Source organism: Heliangelus exortis, unplaced genomic scaffold, assembly GCF_036169615.1.
Source record: "Heliangelus exortis unplaced genomic scaffold, bHelExo1.hap1 Scaffold_112, whole genome shotgun sequence".
NCBI classification, from domain to species: domain Eukaryota; kingdom Metazoa; phylum Chordata; class Aves; order Apodiformes; family Trochilidae; genus Heliangelus; species Heliangelus exortis.
In genome coordinates, this window is record NW_027285932.1 from 21656 (window position 1) to 34152 (window position 12497).

General features: G+C 63.0%; 1 protein-coding gene across 1 annotated transcript in view; it reads right to left on the minus strand.

Annotated features, from left to right (window-relative positions):
* Positions 1-11999, minus strand: part of HUWE1 (HECT, UBA and WWE domain containing E3 ubiquitin protein ligase 1) — a gene marked incomplete at its 5' end in the record, with an annotated part of 32424 nt that extends 20425 nt beyond the window's left edge. The window contains 15 exon segments of the mRNA XM_071732518.1: positions 684-863; positions 1489-1525; positions 1528-1699; positions 1920-2128; positions 2535-2601; positions 2922-3064; positions 4262-4429; positions 5202-5397; positions 6577-6656; positions 6659-6899; positions 6902-6987; positions 8010-8175; positions 9100-9276; positions 10548-10629; positions 11872-11999. Of these exon segments, the coding sequence (XP_071588619.1) occupies positions 684-863; positions 1489-1525; positions 1528-1699; positions 1920-2128; positions 2535-2601; positions 2922-3064; positions 4262-4429; positions 5202-5397; positions 6577-6656; positions 6659-6899; positions 6902-6987; positions 8010-8175; positions 9100-9276; positions 10548-10629; positions 11872-11999 (2132 nt within the window).
* Positions 12000-12497: the final 498 nt, after the last annotated feature.

Genomic DNA, 12497 nt, shown 5'->3' on the forward strand with positions numbered 1-12497 from the left:
ACCCCTGGAGATCCCACCAAAACCCATCAAACCCCTGAAGATCCCCCCAAAACCCACTGCAACTCCTCAAGAGCCACCAAGACTCCTCAAGATCCCCCAGAACCCCTCAAGATCCCCCCAAAACCCCCCCAAGATCCCCCAAAACCCCCCTAAGATCCCACCAAAACCCCTCAAGATCCCCCCAGAACCCCTCAAGATCGCACCAAAACCCCTCAAGATCCCACCCAAACCCCTCAAGATCCCACCCAAACCCCCCCAAGATCCCACCAAAACCCCTCAAGATCCCACCAAAACCCCTCAAGATCCCCCCAGAACCCCTCAAGATCCCACCAAAACCCACTGCAACTCCTCAAGAGCCATCAAGACTCCTCAAGATCCCCCAAAACCCCTCAAGATCCCCCCAAAACCCCTCAAGATCCCCCCAAAACCCCCCCAAGATCCCACCAAAACCCCTCAAGATCCCCCCAGAACCCCTCAAGATCCCACCAAAACCCCTCAAGATCCCACCCAAACCCCTCAAGATCCCACCAAAACCCCTCAAGATCCCCCCAAAACCCACTGCAACTCCTCAAGATCCCCCGAGACTCCTCAAGATCCCCCCAGAACCCCTCAAGATCCCCCCAGAACCCCTGGAGATCCCCCCAGAACCCCTGGAGATGTCCCCAGCCCCCTCCCAAGGCCACCTGGAGAGGTCCAGGCTGTGTGGCACCCTGGCCAGGTCGTTGACCAAACCCTTCTTGAGGAAGAGGCGGATGATGTTGTTCATCCCGTTGTGTTGGGTTTTGGTGGCACTGCTGTAGAAGCTGGAGGTGGAGGGGCAGGACTCCATGATGGTGCTGATGATGCACATGACAGCCTGGAGCCTGGCGTGGGGACAGACAGAGGTGTCACACGTGGGGGGAGGGGATGGGGGAGACCCCCCTGGGGAGAGCAGCTCAGCCCCAGGGAGGATGTGGCACCTCCGGGAGGGACAGCTCAGCCTGGGGCTGGTGTGAGGCTGAGGGAGCTGCTGCTGCCCAGGTGTCCCCAGATCTTCCTCTGATGTCCCCATGGTGTCCCCTTGTGTCCCTGTGGTGTCTCCTGGTGTTGCTGTCCCTGTGATGTCCCTGTGATGTCTCCAAGTGCTGTCCCAAGTCCTGCTGTCCCCAGATGCTGTCCCTGTGCTGTCCCCAGGTGCTGTTCCCAGGTCCTGCTGTCCCTGTGCTGTCCCTGTGATGTCCCCAGGTCCTGCTGTCCCCAGGTCCTGTCCCCAGGTCCTGCTGTCCCTGTGCTGTCCCTGTGCTGTCCCTGTGATGTCCCCAGGTCCTGCTGTCCCCAGATGCTGTCCCTGTGCTGTCCCCAGGTCCTGTTCCCAGGTCCTACTGTCCCTGTGATGTCCCTGTGATGTCCCTGTGCTGTCCCCAGGTCCTGCTGTCCCTGTGCTGTCCCCAGGTGCTGTCCCCAGGTGCTGCTGTCCCCGTGGTGTCCCCAGGTGTCCCCCTGTCCCACCTGGCATGTTTCTCAGTGCTCTCAGCCATGGCCAGGGCCTCCCCAGGGCTGCTTTCACCTCGTTGACCAAAGCCACCTGAGCGTCGGTGCCGGTGCCGGCGGCTGCCAGGCTGGCGAGGAAGAGCCTGGCCAGGGCAGGGGTGTCCTTGTCCTCTGCACTCTGGGTCTGGGGCAGGAGGTGGTCCAGGACAAAGGCCAAAACACTGCAGTCCTGAGGGGGGAGGTCACAGCACAAACCCCTTCCAGACCCATCGTGACCCAACACGGACCCCACGACCACCACGAACACCCCGACATCCACCACGGACCCCTTGAGATCCACCACGAACCCCTCGAGACCCCCCACAACCCTTCAAGACCCACTCCAACCACCTCAACACCCCCCCCACGGCCCCCCAGACCCCCCCCCTGACCCCTGGTGTCCCTGTCACCTCCTTGATGAGCTCGGACTGTCCCACGGTGTAGCTGTAGTTGGCGATGAGGGTGGCGATGCCGACGTAGGAGCGGACGAGCTCGGCCAAGAGCCTCAGGATGGTGGAGGTGGGCATCAGGGGTTTGGAACCCTTGGCACGGCCCCGCTCCTCCCCCCGATCCCCTTCCTTCTCCTTCCGACCATCCCGACCCTCCTCGGGGCTGCCTGCTGGCCAGGGGACACGTTGGGGACATCAGGGGACACGATGGGGACGTCCCAGGTCAAGGAACGCTGGGGAGGGTCAAGGTGGCCAAGGGGAGGTTGAAGGTTTGGGGGATGTGGAGGGGCTTCAGGGGTCTTGAGGACATGGAGGGGACATCGGGGGAGTTGGGGACATGGAGAGGACATTGGGGACATCAGGGGACACGAGGGGGACATCAAGGAACACAAAGGGGACATCAGGGGACACGATGGGGACATCAGGGGACGCGCCGGGGACGTTGGGAAGGTCAAGGTGGTCAAGGGGAGGTTGAAGGTTTTGGGACATGGAGGGGACACCGGGGGGGTTGGGGACACTGGGGGTGGCCTGGAGGGGACAGGAGGGGACCCTGGGAGGGGGTGGGGACATTGGCACCTTCTCCCTGGGGGGTCCCCGATGGAGGAGTCTCAGCGGTGGCTCCATCAGCACCGAAGACCTGGGCCTGGGGTGACGTCAGAGCCAGGGGTGACGTCACAGCCAAGGAGTGACGTCAGAGCCAGGGGTGACGTCACAGCCAAGGAGTGACGTCAGAGCCAGGGGGGTCCCCCAAATCCCCCTCCCCACTCCCATCACTCCAGCCCCAGCCCCCCCCCTGGATCCCCCTCCCCTCCCTCTTCCTCCTCCCATCACCCCCCGAACCCCCCCCAAAGATCCCCTCAACCCCCCCAAATCCCCTCAAACCCCCCAAATCCCTCAAACCCCCCCCCAATCCACCTCCAAACCCCCCCCACCCCCTCCCCCAGGGTCCGTGCCCCCCCTCACGTTGATGTTGAATCCTGGGGGGGGCTCAAAGTCGGGGGGCTGCCTGGTGAGGCTTCGGTACTGCTGGTACATCTCATCCCCAATGTCTGACAGCAGTTGGCTCACCTCTGAGGGGGCTGCACTTTTGGGGTCCCCCTTCTCACCTTGGGGTTAAGACACACACACCCCCCCCACCCCAAAAAAAAAACTTAGTAAGTCTTCAAAGGACCCCCATCCAAAAAAAAAAAAAAAAAAAAAAGGAAAGGTTTAAAGGGACTCCCCCTCCCTCCCCCCCTCCCCAAATTGCCTTGGGGGCTGGTGGGGTTTGGGACCCCCCGTGCTGGGAGTGGCACCCAAAAACTGGGGGGAGGGGTTCTTCTCTCATAGCTCCCCTTTCACCCTCAGGGGCCCCCAATTTTCCCCCAGTCCCCCCAAGCCCCCACCCCACCCCTTACAGACCCCCCCCCAATTCCCTTTCAAACCCCCCAAATTCCCCTCCACCCCTTTTAGACCCCCCCAACCCCACCTTGGGGGTCACCCCAAAACCCCCTCCTTCACCTTTCCCCCCCCTAAAACCCCCTGGGTGGGGTTGTACCCCCCTGGGTGGGGTTGTATCCCCCTGGGAGGGGTTGTACCCCCCCTGGGTGGGGTTGTATCCCCCTGGGAGGGGTTGTACCCCCCTGGGAGGGGTTGTACCCCCCCTGGGTGGGGTTGTATCCCCCTGGGAGGGGTTGTACCCCCCTGGGAGGGGTTGTACCCCCCTGGGTGGGGTTGTATCCCCCTGGGAGGGGTTGTATCCCCCTGGGAGGGGTTGTACCCCCCTGGGAGGGGTTGTACCCCCCTGGGTGGGGTTGTATCCCCCTGGGAGGGGTTGTATCCCCCTGGGAGGGGTTGTATCCCCCCTGGGTGGGGTTGTATCCCCCTGGGAGGGGTTGTACCCCCCCTGGGAGGGGTTGTACCCCCCCTGGGAGGGGTTGTATCCCCCTGGGAGGGGTTGTACCCCCCTGGGAGGGGTTGTACCCCCCCTGGGTGGGGTTGTACCCCCCCTAGGTGGGGTTGTATCCCCCTGGGAGGGGTTGTATCCCCCTGGGAGGGGTTGTACCCCCCCTGGGAGGGGTTGTATCCCCCTGGGTGGGGTTGTACCCCCCCTGGGTGGGGTTGTATCCCCCTGGGAGGGGTTGTATCCCCCTGGGTGGGGTTGTACCCCCCTGGGAGGGGTTGTATCCCCCTGGGAGGGGTTGTATCCCCCCCTGGGAGGGGTTGTATCCCCCTGGGAGGGGTTGTACCCCCCTGGGAGGGGTTGTATCCCCCTGGGTGGGGTTGTGGGACACCCCCCACCCCAAAATCCAAGCCTGGGGTACCCTCTTCGGGGGCGTGGTAGGCAGCCAGGGCGTTGAGCATGTCATAGATGACATCCTTGATGGGGTCAGGGATGGGGGGCAGGGGGGTGGGCTTCAGGGGGGTGGTCTTAACCAACTGCACTGCGTTGGGACCCTTCACACGGAGATTCTCAAATTCATCATCAGAAGCTGAGGAAATGGGAGAGGGGGGGGGAAATAATGGGGTGGGGGTCAGACACACACACACACACACACCCCCCCAGGAATACCTCCTGGGGGAGAAGGGACCCCCAGGACCAACACTCCCCCCATTTCTCTCCCCATTCCCCCCTTCATTCCCATCCCCTCCATTCCCTCCTCATTCCCCCCCACTCCCATTCCCCCATTCCCCCTCATCCCCCCCATTTCCCCATTTTTCCATTCCCTCCTCATTCCCATTTCCCCCACTCCCATCCCCCCATTCCCCATCCCCATTTCCCCATTTTTCCATTCCCATCCCCTCATTCCCCCATATTCCCCCTCCCCATTTTTCCATCCCCTCATTCCCCCCCATCTCCCCCTCACCCCCCCATTTCCCCCTCCCCATTTTTCCATTCCCTCCTCATTCCCCTCATTCCCATTCCCATCCCCCCATTCCCCCTCCCCATTTCCCCCATTTTTCCATTCCCATCCCCTCATTCCCCCATATTCCCCTTCCCCATTTTTCCATTCCCCCCTCATTCCCCCTCCCCATTTTTCCATTCCCATCCCCTCATTCCCCCCCATTTCCCCTCTCATCCCCCATTTCCCCCTCCCCATTTTTCCATTCCCTCCTCATTCCCCCTCATTCCCATCCCCCCATTCCCCCTCCCCATTTCCCCCATTTTTCCATTCCCATCCCCTCATTCCCCCCGGGGGGGGGGTGGGGGTGTGTTTGGGTTGTTTTAGGGGGGGTTTGGGCTGTTTTTGGGGGGGGTCTCACCCGTGCCAGCCCCCCTGGGGGCGGGGAGGGCGATGCGGACGCAGGCGGTGGTGACCTCGGTGAAGAGGTTTGGGCTGCGGCAGGCGGCGGGGCCCAGCACCCTCAGGATGTAATTCACCTCCCGGGACCCCAAACTGCCCGAAACCACCCCAGAACTGCTGCTCCCCGCACCACTCGTGGCTGCTGAACGCACCACCTGGGGACAAGGCAGTGTGGGACACGGGGGGGACACGGGGGGGACACGGGGGGGACACGGGGGGGACACGGGGGGGACATGGGGGGTATAGGGGAGGGACAGGGGGGATATGGGAGGGATGTGGGGGGAGATACCCAAACCACTGACCCCCCCACCTCCCCCACCCCTTATCCCAACCCAACCCCCCAGAGCCCCCCACCTCCCCCTCCCCATATCCCAAACCAACCCCCCCACCTCTCCCTCCCCTTATCCCAACCCAACCCCCCAGAGCCCCCCACCTCCTTACCCCAACCCAAACCCAACCCCCCCCTCCCCTTATCCCAAACCAATCCCCCTGACCCCCCCCTCCCCTTATCCCAACCCAACCCCCCAGAGCCCCCCCACCTCCCCCTCCCCTTATCCCAACCCAACCCCCCCACCCTCCCACCTCCCCCCTCCCACTCCCCGACCCCCAGAGCCCCCCACCTCCCCCTCCCCTTATCCCAAACCAACCCCCCTGACCCCCCCACCTCCCCCCTCCCCTTATCCCAACCCAACCCCCTGACCCCCCCCCTCCCCTTATCCCAACCCAACCCCCCAGAGCCCCCCACCTCCCCCTCCCCTTATCCCAACCCAACCCCCCCCCTCCCACCTCCCCCCTCCAACTCCCCGACCCCCAGAGCCCCCCACCTCCCCCTCCCCTTATCCCAACCCAACCCCCCAGAGCCCCCCACCTCCTCACCCCAACCCAAACCCGACCCCCCCTCCCCTTATCCCAAACCAACCCCCCTGACCCCCCCTCTCCCCTTATCCCAAACCAACCCCCCTGACCCCCCCCTCCCCTTATCCCAGCCCAACCCCCCCGAGCCCCCCACCTCCTTACCCCAACCCAAACCCGACCCCCCCTCCCCTTATCCCAAACCAACCCCCCTGACCCCCCCTCTCCCCTTATCCCAAACCAACCCCCCTGACCCCCCCTCTCCCCTTACCCCAACCCAACCCCCAGAGCCCCCCACCTCCCCCTCCCCTTACCCCAACCCAAACCTGAGCCCCCTCCCCTTACCCCAACCCAACCCCCCAGAGCCCCCCACCTCCCCCTCCCCTTATCCCCAACCCAACCCCCCCACCCTCCCACCTCCCCCCTTCCCACTCCCCGACCCCCAGAGCCCCCCCCCCTCCCCTCCCCTCCCCTCCCCCCACCTTCTCCATGGTGTGCCTGAGGGTGCAGGGGTCCTCTATGATGTGCCTGAAGAGCAGGGTGACCAGGGGGGTGAAGCCGGAGAGCTCTGGGTCAGGCCCAGGATGGTTCTGGTGCTGCGGAGCTCGGCGAAGAGCAGCGCGTGGTGGTGGCTGCGGGTCAGGCGCAGGCAGAGGCGCAGCGTGGCGTGCAGGGTGTCGGGGTCCACCGGGACCCCCAGCATGCTGACACAGGCCCGGAGAACCGCCGGCACCGCCTCCTCCGCCAGGCCCCGCACCGGGGGCTCCCCCTGAGAGCCCCCCCAGCACGAGGAGGGGTCCTCGGGGCAAGGGGGAGAGGGGCAGGGGAAGGGGGAGGAGGAGCGGAGGCGGCGGCGGGGTTGGGGTCTTCGTCGGAGGGAGGAGGCTGAGGGGCTGGGGAGAGGGGGGAGAGGGTGAGAAGGGGGGAAAGAGGGGGTGGGGGATTAAAGCAAAAAAAAAAAAAAGGGGGAGGGGGGTTAAAAAAAAGGGGGGAGAATTAGAAAAAAAAAGGGGAGGGGGATTAAAAAAAAAGGGGGAGAATTAGAAAAAAAAAGGGAGAGGGGGATTAAAAAAAAAGGGGAGGGGGGTTAAAAAAAAGGGGGGAGAATTAGAAAAAAAAAGGGGGAGGGGGATTAAAAAAAAAGGGGAGGGGGGTTAAAAAAAAGGGGGGAGAATTAGAAAAAAAAAAGGGGAGGGGGATTAGGAAAAAGGGGAGGGGGGTTAAAAAAAAGGGGGGAGAATTAGAAAAAAAAAAGGGGAGGGGGATTAGGAAAAAGGGGAGGGGGATTAATAAAAAGGGGAGGGGGATAAAAAAAAGGGGGAGGGGGATTAAAAAAAAGGGGAGGGGGATTAAAAAAAAGGGGAAGGGGATTAAAAAAAAGGGGGGAGAATTAGAAAAAAAAAGGGAGAGGGGGATTAATAAAAAGGGGGGAGAATTAGAAAAAAAAAAGGGGAGGGGGATTAAAAAAAAAGGGGAGAGAGTTTAGAAAAAGGAGAAAAAAAGGGGAGGGGGATTAAAAAAAAGGGGAGAGAATTAGAAAAAAAAAGGGGGAGGGGGATTAAAAAAAAGGGGAGAGGGTTTAGAAAAAGGAGAAAAAAGGGAGGGGGATTAAGAAAAAGGGGAGAGGGTTTAAAAAAAGGGGAAGAAAAGGAGAGGGGGGATTAAAAAAAAGGGGAGGGGATAAAAAAAAAAGGGGGAGGGGGATTAATAAAAAAAAAAGGAGGAGGGGGATTAATAAAAACAAAAAAGGGAGAGGGGAGTCAAAAAAAGAGAGAGGGGAGACCCAAAAAGAGGGAGGGGAAGAACCCAAAAAAAAAGGGGAGGGGGACGTGAAGACAAAGGAAGGGGGAGACCCAGAAAGAGGGAGGGGGGACCCCTGGGGCCTCTGGGCCCCCCCCAGCCCCCTCCCCATTACCTGCACTCGGGGTCTCCTCTTTCCCTCTCCCCTCGCTCTCCCGTCCTTCTCCTTCTGCTCCCTCCTTCCCTCCTCCTCCTCCTCCTCCTCCTCCTCCCTTCCCGCCCCGGGGGGCTCTCAGCAGGGTCAGCATCACCGGGCGCCGGTTCCCCGTCTCCTCGTTCACCTGGGTGAGGTCGTGACAGTCAGTCATGTCACGACAGGGAGGTGGCTGTCGTGATAGGGGGGGTCAGCTATCGCAACAGGGGGGTTGGCTACCACAACAGGGGGTTGGCTACCACAACAGGGGGGTTGGCTACCACAACAGGGGGGTTGGCTACCACAACAGGGGGGTTGGCTACCACAACAGGGGCCTGGCTACCACAACAGGGGCCTGGCTACCACAACAGGGGCCTGGCTACCACAACAGAGGCCTGGCTATCACAACAGGGGCTTGGCTACCACAACAGGGGCCTGGCTACCACAACAGAGGCCTGGATACCACAACAGGGCCCTGGCTACCACAACAGGGGCCTGGCTACCACAACAGGGGGGTTGGCTACCACAACAGAGGCCTGGCTATCACAACAGAGGCCTGGCTACCACAACAGAGGCCTGGCTACCACAACAGTGGCCTGGCTACCACAACAGAGGCCTGGCTACCACAACAGGGGCCTGGCTACCACAACAGGGGCCTGGCTACCACAACAAGGGGGTTGGCTACCACAACAGGGGCCTGGCTATCACAACAGGAGGGTTGGCTACCACAACAGAGGCCTGGCTATCACAACAGGGGCCTGGCTACCACAACAGGGGCCTGGCTACCACAACAGTGGCCTGGCTACCACAAGAGGGGCCTGGCTACCACAACAGGGGCCTGGCTACCACAACAGGGCCCTGGCTACCACAACAGAGGCCTGGCTACCACAACAGGGGCCTGGCTACCACAACAGGGGCCTGGCTACCACAACAGGGGCCTGGCTACCACAACAGAGGCCTGGCTACCACAACAGGGGCCTGGCTACCACAAGAGGGGCCTGGCTATCACAAGAGGGTGCCAGCTATCGCGACAGGGCCCCGTCTGTCGCGACGGGGCGTGCCCGTGCGTTACCTGCACCATGGTGGTGAACTGCACGGTGTAGCGGCGCCGCCCGGCGGTGAAGCGGACGTTGGGCTCCCCGGCTCTCCAGGCGGCGTCGATGGTGCTGTTGTTGCTGGCGCTGTAGCTGCACCAGCGCCCCGAGCGGTCGTCGAACCAGCGCCAGTTGTTCCCAGTAGCCTGGAGATACTGGGAGGAACGGGAAGGGGGGGAGAGGGGGGAGGGGCTCAGCGTTCCTCCCCAGGACCCCCTTTCCCAACCTCCCCCATCCAGGATCTCCCACGTCTTGGAGATCCAAGATCTCCACCCCAGGACTCCATTTCCCATCCCTAGGACCCCATCTGTGTCCCCAGACCCCCCCAGGACCCCCCAGGACCCTCCAGGACCCCCCCAGGACCCCCCAGACCCCCCCAGACCTCCCCAGACCCCCCCCAGACCCCTCCAGGACCCCCCAGACCCCCCCAAGACCCCCCCAGACCCCCCCAGGACCCCCCCCAGGACCCCCCAGGACCCCCCAGACCTCCCCAGACCCCCCCAGACCCCTCCAGGACCCCCCCAGACCCCTCCAGGACCCCCCAGACCCCCCAGACCCCCTCAGGACGCCCCCAGACCCCCCCAGATCCCCCCAGGACCCCCCCAGGACCCCCCCAGGACCCCCCCAGGACCCCCCAGACCTCCCCAGGACCCCCCCAGGACCCCCCCAGGACCCCCCAGACCTCCCCAGGACCCCCCCAGGACCCCCCAGACCCCCCCAGGCCCCCCAGGACCCCCCCAGGACCCCCCAGGACCCCCAGACCTCCCCAGGACCCCCCAGACCCCCCCAGACCCCCCCAGGACCCCCCCAGGACCCCCCAGACCCCCCCAGACCCCCCCAGGACCCCCCAGACCCCCCCAGACCCCCCCAGGACCCCCCAGGACCCCCCAGACCCCCCCAGACCCCCCCAGGACCCCCCAGACCTCCCCAGGACCCCCCAGGACCCCCCAGACCCCCCCAGGACCCCCCAGACCTCCCCAGGACCCCCCAGACCCCCCAGGACCCCCCCAGGACCCCCAGACCTCCCCAGACCCCCCCAGGACCCCCCCAGACCCCTCCAGGACCCCCCCAGACCCCTCCAGGACCCCCCAGACCCCCCAGACCCCCCAGACCCCTCCAGGACCCCCCAGACCCCCCCAGACCCCTCCAGGACCCCCCCAGACCCCCCCAGGACCCCCCCAGGACCCCCCAGACCCCCCCAGGACCCCCCCAGGACCCCCCAGGACCCCCCCAGGACCCCCCAGGACCCCCCAGACCCCCCCAGGACCCCCCAGACCCCTCCAGGACCCCCCAGACCCCCCAGGACCCCCCAGACCCCCCCAAGACCCCCCCAGACCTCCCCAGGACCCCCCAGACCCCCCCAGGGCCCCCCCAGACCCCCCTAGACCCCCCAGGACCCCCCCAGGACCCCCCCAGACCCCCCCACCTTGTTCATCTGAGCCCTCCTCTTGGAGGACACGGCCGTTTTCTCGTAGAAGTCGATGAGGAGCAGAACGGGGGTGATCCACCTTGGGGTTGGTTTTTTTGGGGAAAAAGAAATCAAAATAGGGAGGTGGAGGGGTTCAAGGAGGATTCCTAAAGGAAGGGAAACCTCCCAACCCCATTCCTTGCCCTCAAACCCCATTTCTGACCCCCCAAACCCCACTTTCTACCCCCCAGCACCACTTCTGACCCATCAGACCCCACTTCTCACACCCCAAACCCCACTTTCTACCCCCTAGACCCCATTTCTGACCCCCCAAACCCCATTTCTGACCCCCCAGCCCCATTTCTGACCAACCAGACCCCACTTCTCACCCCCAGCCCCGTTTCTGACCCCCCAAACCCCACTTTCTACCCCTAGAACCCATTTCTGACCCCCCAGCCCCATTTCTGACCTCCCAGCCCCCATTTCTGACCCCCCACCCCCATTTCTGACCCCCCAGCCCCATTTCTGACCCCCCAGCCCCCACTTTCTACCCCCCAACACCACTTCTGACCCATCAGACCCCACTTCTCACACCCCAAACCCCACTTTCTATCCCCAAGACCCCATTTCTGACCCCCCAGCCCCATTTCTGACCTCCCAGCCCCATTTCTGACCCCCCAGCCTCCATTTCTGACCCTGTAGACCCCACTTCTGACCCCCAGCCCCATTTCTGACCCCCCCAGCCCCCATTTTGTACTCCCCAGCACCACTTCTGACCCATCAGACCCCACTTCTCACACCCCAAACCCCACTTTCTACCCCCTAGACCCCATTTCTGACCCCCTAGACCCCATTTCTGACCCCTCAGCCCCCATTTCTGACCCCCCAAACCCCATTTCTGACCCCCAGCCCCATTTATGACCCCCCAAACCCCCATTTCTGACCCCCCCAAACCCCATTTCTGACCCCCCAGCCCCATTTCTGACCCCCCAGCCCCATTTCTGACCAACCAGACCCCACTTCTCACCCCCCAGCCCCGTTTCTGACCCCCCAAACCCCACTTTCTACCCCCTAGAACCCATTTCTGACCCCCCAAACCCCATTTCTGACCCCCCACCCCCACTTCTGACCCCGTAGACCCCATTTCTGACCCCCCCAGACCCCATTTGTACTCCCCAGCACCACTTCTGACCCATCAGACCCCACTTCTCACACCCCAAACCCCACTTTCTACCCCCTAGAACCCATTTCTGACCCCCTAGACCCCGTTTCTGACTCCCCAGCCCCATTTCTGACCCCCAGCCCCCATTTCTGACCCCCCAGCCCTTTTTTTTTGCCTTACTTGGGGGTCTGCACCTCCTTGTGCTCCTTGGCAGCCTGCAGGCAGGGCTGCACCACCTCCAGCAGCTTGATCAGCACGTCCAGCACGCAGCTCGACTCCACCACCCGGGCACAGGGCAGCTTCAGCTCCTGGGGAGGGGGCAATGAACACCCCCAGGGGGTCAACAACACCTCCACACCCCCCAAAAAGAAAAAAAAAACCCAAAAAAAACCAAAAAACCACCCCAAAAAAAGGGGGGATTGAAAGGCATCGAGGAGGGGGCAGATATTTGAGTAGGGAAAGACCCTCAGTGCCCTCCCCCCCCCCCTTTTGACCATTTTGGGTCAAAAATGGGGGGGAGAAAGGGGGTTTGGGGGGAAGGAAAGGGGTTTGGGGAAGGAAAGGGGTTTGGGGGGGAAGGAAAGGGTTTGGGGAGGAGGAAAGGGGTTTGGGGAGGGAGGAAAGGGGTTTGGGGGGAAGGAAAGGGGTTTGGGGGGGAAAAGGGGGTTTGGGGGGGAAGGAAAGGGGTTTGGGGGGAAGGAAGGGGTTTGGGGGGGAAAAGGGGGTTTGGGAGGGGAAAAGGGGGTTTGGGGGGAAGGAAAGGGGTTTGGGGGGGAGGAAAGGGTTTGGGGGGGGAAAAGGGGGTA